Source organism: Empidonax traillii, unplaced genomic scaffold (genome assembly GCF_003031625.1).
Source record: "Empidonax traillii isolate 1590-97213 ecotype Southwest subspecies unplaced genomic scaffold, ASM303162v1 scaffold722:size395592, whole genome shotgun sequence".
Classification (NCBI taxonomy): Eukaryota; Metazoa; Chordata; class Aves; order Passeriformes; family Tyrannidae; genus Empidonax; species Empidonax traillii.
In genome coordinates this window covers 31,376-37,375 of record NW_020955915.1, presented here as the reverse complement: position 1 = coordinate 37,375, position 6,000 = coordinate 31,376, and the positions used below count along the sequence as shown (strand labels likewise).

General features: G+C 40.0%; 1 protein-coding gene across 1 annotated transcript in view; it reads right to left on the bottom strand.

The window, feature by feature from the left end:
• U2SURP (U2 snRNP associated SURP domain containing) overlaps positions 1-6,000 on the bottom strand; it is a 38,890-nt gene that overhangs the window by 6,044 nt on the left and 26,846 nt on the right. The window contains exons 24-27 of the mRNA XM_027900396.1: positions 3,749-3,859; positions 1,770-1,888; positions 1,334-1,501; positions 73-250 (exon numbers count right to left, since the gene is read on the bottom strand). Coding sequence (XP_027756197.1) covers positions 112-250; positions 1,334-1,501; positions 1,770-1,888; positions 3,749-3,859 — 537 coding nt within the window. The 3' untranslated portion in view covers positions 73-111. The remainder of the gene's footprint in view (positions 1-72; positions 251-1,333; positions 1,502-1,769; positions 1,889-3,748; positions 3,860-6,000) is intronic.

Genomic DNA, 6,000 nt, shown 5'->3' with positions numbered 1-6,000 from the left:
AAAAAAAAAAATAAATCAGGAATGCTTTTTTGTTTTTTAACAGACTGTTCAGGCACAAAAACAAAACCGCATTTCCAGTAAGTGACAGCATCATAAAAAATATTAACATTGTCAGTGTTTGCTTTTCTTTGACTTCTTGTGAGATCTGTGAGGAGAACGGGACTGAGACCTGGATTTTTTCCCTGACTTTTTAGGGGATCTGGATCGTGATCTTCTCGATCTTTTGGGTGTCCTGGAGCCAGATGGTGACCTGCAGTAAAAACAAGGTTTTACATCAAACACCAATTGATAACAGCATCTTTTTCTGCAGTAATTTGGCATTCACTTATTGATCCAAAGAAAATATTTTTCCCAAGTAAGGGAAAGTAAGAGAATGATATCTTGCTTTGGAGAAAAAGTCAATCCTTGCACTGGCAGGTTTTTAGAGGATTTTGAGCTTAACTATGCTTAGAATCCACAAGAACAATAACACCAATTCGTGCCTTTAGACCCACCTCAGGAATTCACAGCTTTGCACACATGCCTTAACTATCCTGGCTCTTGTAAGAATGGCAGCCTGTGTCCATATGGAAATGAAAAATTACGTTGAATTGTGTGAGAAGTTAAATACTTCTGATTCTCATCAAACACATTCGCTTTGTGATGTAAACCCACAGAAAAAGAATGGACACTGGATAAGCTTACTGTCACCTAACCCACACCTAACACATTGATCTACTATCATCAACACTGAAGACGATTGTATTAACTCCAATAAAAACCCTCCAACGCTTTTCTACTTCTGTTTGAAATCCTTACTTACAGAAGCACAAGAATCTGATTACTGCAAATATGTACTATGATTTTCTCAACAGCAAAGGCATTTTCCTCAGCATGGCTGAGGAATTTTTTATCAGTAGGATATTCTACACCTCCAAAACAAGTGGAAGCTGAACTTTCAAGTTTCGAGTTACAGCAACACTGATACATTAGTAAAATTTTACCTCATGTTTATCATTAACTCGAGACAAATATTTGTGTCAGTCTAGAGATCAGGAAACAATTCAGAAACAAAATCCCATAAGGAGTATCTCATCAAGGTTTTTTTCCCTTAAAAAACCAAACTGTGGGAGAGAGGAGCTTCCTGTAAGCTCATCACCAGTGTAAAGGACTGCAGTTTTAGTGGGTTTCTAGCAAGGGTATAATGATTTTAGGAGGGCTAGAGAAGATCTGCCCTCTGAAAATAAAAAGCTGAGGAAGCAGCGAATGATCACTAAACAGACAAACAAAACCATCACGAGAGAAAGGAGCCGAGAACGAAACTCACCCCAAAACAGAGAAGATCCCAGCTTACCTCTTGCCCTTTTTACTGACATCCCTGGGGGAGTCTTTGTGGGAGGAGCGGGAGCGGGAGCTCTCCTTGTGGGAGCGCTCCGAGCGCTCCGACTTGGGCGACGGCGACTTGGCCCGGCGGCTGCCGCTGCTGCGGGACGGGCTGGGGGAAGCGCTGTGCCGCCTCTTCCTGCTCAAAGGGTGCCCACACACACGCACAAACACAGAGGGGGGAAAGGTGGGTTGAGGAATTTATCCCTTTCTGCACAGCTTTGGTTTTGGGGGATGAGCGGGAGGTCTCTTTGTGGGACCGTTCCGAGCGCAAGCGCTCGGAACGGTCCCACAAAGAGATCTCCCGGTCCGGGTGATCATCACCCAGTCCAGGTGATCATCACCCAGTCAGCCACTAGAAATCAGGATAAAAATGACCACTGAGGTTTTTTTCTCTCCCCCATTACCTCTCTTTTCGTGTGGGTGTCGATTCCTCCTTCTCCTTCTTCTCCTTGGACCTGGTCTCGGATTTCTCCTTGTCCTTTTTGTCTCTGTCCCGTTCTCTTTCCATCTCTTTTTCTTTTTCCTGAATGATCAGAGGGCATTCATGATTTCAGGGGAGGTGTGACCGACCATTAAAGACAACTGGAGCACAAACACTAACCACAATGTGAAAGATGTCACCCTGCTTGAAAAAAATCCCAGCCTCTAACTGGAAATGAACATTTCTTCATTTGACAAATTTCAGCTGTAATAAGGTTTTCTAAACTGAATTAAACATGAAAGAATACCAGAAACCTCATATGTGTATTCAACTTCATTAATTCAGACAGAGAACTGAGTTAATCTCATAACTACAAGAGATTTAAAGACCAAACAAAAATACTAACAATGACATCTGATCTGTCAAAACCAACTGTAGTCCAAGTATCCATTTCCATCTATCAACAGGTTCATTTTGAAAGAAAATATATACCCTGAGCACACCTCATCTGTCACGAAGAGAAAATTAATTCTAGAAATAATTAATTATAGAAAAATAAACCTAAACTACCGGCAAGTCTGAACACAAGAGACTGAGAGAAGCTTTTTTTAGCACTGGCATTAAAAAAAAAAAAAAAATGCCTTCCACGGCAAAAAAAACCCCCCAGATATTCCCTGTATACTAAGATAAAGAAGGGGTGATTTAGCTAAATGAAAGAAAGGAGGGAGGGGGGAAAAAAAAAAGAAAGGGAAAAAAAACCAACCAAACAAAAACCAGTAGAAGGAGAGGCACTAACTCAAGTGCAGGAAATACCAGAACAGCTACACTCATCTACTCTCACATCTTTATACAGAAGAACCAATATTACATTACTGTTATAAAAACTAACTTTATTATGGCATTAAAGCAGAAGAAAGTTATTCTCTCAACAACAGGGTTATTATTGTTTTAAAGAGCTATTATAGTTATATTAAATATTTCTTAACTAGATATTACCTTCATAATTGAAAGTGAAAGGGATAATTATTAAAAAGCTGAAATATTGTGAGCTGGCTGAACCACTTCAGCACAAGGCATCTAAAAGTTTATCAGGATTACAATTTCTGCTTGTTTAAGCTACCGTCTCACTAAAAATTCTGTGCTTACTGTATAAACCACTCTTTTTACAGAAAACACCGAGGAAGTGGAAAGCTTTAAGATACAACTACATTTAAAAGGAAAATACTTATAAAAATTCAAGTCTTTACTGCTAACATCCACCTCCAACTTCAGGGGTCAGTTTGCCTAATTTTTACAAACTGCTTCAGTGAATCAGTCAGATATTTAACACCAAATAATGCAAATCCCAAGGGACAAACACTTACTTGTGTTTATCTTCCAAGAAACCCCTGATCTGTCAGGCTGGGAAAGCCACTGCCCCTTCCCCTCCCTCCCTGAACACACTGTCCAAAGAGCTGCTCTGGGGGTTCCTTTGCTGCCTTTCAAAGATCTGAGATCACATGGTATCTTATGGATGATGATGATGATGATTTTTAAAGCCACTGGGACTTCACAGTCCAGAGAGGAATTAGAATCAGTCACATTTGGGTGAGAGTATGATCTGGGATTCTCCAGGAAACTCGGACACTGGAGAATCAGAAACACATATGCTGGACTTAATACCATACTTTATCTACCTTGGGAAGCCTTTAGCACAACAGATCAATTATTTTCATGCAGTAGATCCAGAAATGATCTCTAAGGTTTCTACACACTCTGTGTAGAATGCTACAAAACACTCCAGTGTTTTGATTAAAAAAGGGAGATGATATGGATTCTGCAGAAAGCACTTGGACATTACCATGCAGTTTGACATTACAGTAGCATTTTAAGAACCACCATGTGTTAATGCCACCTTGCATTTGATCAACTCAATAAAAGCCTGTCACAGAATCACAACCAAACAGAAAGAAGAGTTCTTACCCTCTGGAGCAGCTTGTCTCTATAGTGTTCAACCTGCTCCTGAAAACTCTGGCCTGGTTTCTTGGGTCTTTTCCCAGATTCTAACTCATCCTGAAACTTCATCACCTTAAGCTGTGAAAATAATACTGACCATTAGGTTATTGGGCTTATGGTTATCCAGTTAGGCAGGTGGCTGAAAATGAAATTTCTGTGATTTATAATCTGTGTTCTTCGTTCTTTCTGTACAAGTTTGTGCACAGAGACACTTTGGATCAAAGGAACAAACCCACACACTCATCTGCAGGCACCTGCAGCTGTTCACAGACATGGGAACAACTAAAAATAGAGGTCATTTTTTGCTGTTACTCTACTAAATTCTGTCCCCATCGTTAGAGCACTGCACCCTTGTATTTCTTTGGTCATTACCTGGGTTTTTTTTCCTTTCAAAATGAAATCATTTACTGCAGGTGTCAATATATTTGTTCAACTTCTCTCGTCTACTCCAAAGTTCCCTTCAGAAACTGCCTTTTTTTTTCCATTTACCCCTCAATATTAAAATCAAATGACTGACATAATTAGGGCTTCAGGGCTATTTGCAGAGAGTGACTGATTTGAAAGAGCTGATTTTTACTCACATCATACTTTTCCATGTGCTGCCAAGCTTATCAACAACATTCAGTTCAGAAGTGCTAGCAAATGTAACACCACATTTACTGCAGCATCCCAGCAGAGTCACAAAGTTCAGCAAATGCCACAATTTTCCCATGTGTTGTTTTCAGGGGGGTTTTGGGGTTGTTTTTGGGTTTTTTTTTCGGACTACATGCACTAAAACCTTTCTCCAAGTTGATTCACATCACATCTCTTGTCAATCCCTCATCCTGCATTTCCTGCTCCAGTACCAACCTGCAGAGCTATATAGGAGTGGCTTTTCCCAGTGCTCAAGCTTTTATTTTTAGTGAACACAGAGAATTGGTTTCTCTTTAGAAATATTTCATTTTCCCCCACTGAATACACACAGAGGAAAAGAGTTTGCAATTGCACCCATTTTTATTTTCTGAAAGGATATTTATTCTCAATTCCCTAATATGAAATAGGCACAAAATCAAACCTGTCACAGGTGGGGGAAGAAATACACCCACCTGTACAATACCATAAAGAGCATTCTGAAATTGGAGCTGTAAATGCGTCAATGAAGGAAAGCGTCATCTTTCCACACTTCCAAAAACAGGTGAGAAATCACTGTTCTTTGGTGTTACAGGAGAGCCTCTGCTCTTGCTGAGTTCTGGAAAGAATTCCCCCCTCAGAAGGATTAACAGGGGTAGCAGAGAAGGCAAACAAAAGGTTACTAACTTGCTTTCTCTGATGGCACCAGCCTGATTGCTGTGCCAGCGCTTGTTTCTTACTGCACCTTCCCCTCCCAGCTCACAAGCTTCATTTACTGGCTGTGCCAAGAGAAAGAATTCTTCTTTGGATCCATGAATTTCCAAAAAGTGCATGGAAAAAAATAATCTGTTTCAGCTTCCCTGGTAGTCACTGTGTGGATTGTTAGAGAATCAGACTGCCAATATTTTTGCCAAATATTTTACACAACATTTTTTCCAGTGCATATTAGATGGCATAACTGTTAAAGCTGGTAATTGGCTGTTTTTTTCCTCAGTTCCCTCCCTCAGATTTAATAATGGATGTGGGGTTTGGCAAGGATTGGGTACATACTAAGAAGAAACTTGGAGTGTGAATGTTTTAAAGTAGTACAGAGGGTACTTTCCTGTCAGTGACAAACTCGAGGAGAAATCTTAAGTACTCCTACATAGTGTCTGAAATGTTCTGAAAAAGAAAAAAAAATTGCTCTACTCTCCTTTCCTGGCAGTTCTGAGAGTCTGAAACCAAGATGGTAATTTACTTACCAAAAAAAAAAAATTTAAATGCAAACATGTGCTTGAAAAGCTCAAATATTTGCCACCTAAAACTGTTCCTGACAGGATACACTGAGGAAAGAACTTAAATAACTCCAGCAGTGTAAAACTGCCAGTGGTTAAAGTAAATCACTTCCTAATCTGCCTCCACAAGTGGCAGGAAAACATCTCTAAAACAGATGCACAATCTGAGAGGAGCCCTTTCCATAACTGCTGCGATCAATATTACACCACCGTGAAAATGAGTTTCACTTGTACTGTCATTAGTCTAACATCATGTATTTCCTACAAAAACACTGCCACCATGAGTCAGGAATGACATAAATCCCGTTCAGCTCCTCTCCAGTGCAGACTTCACAC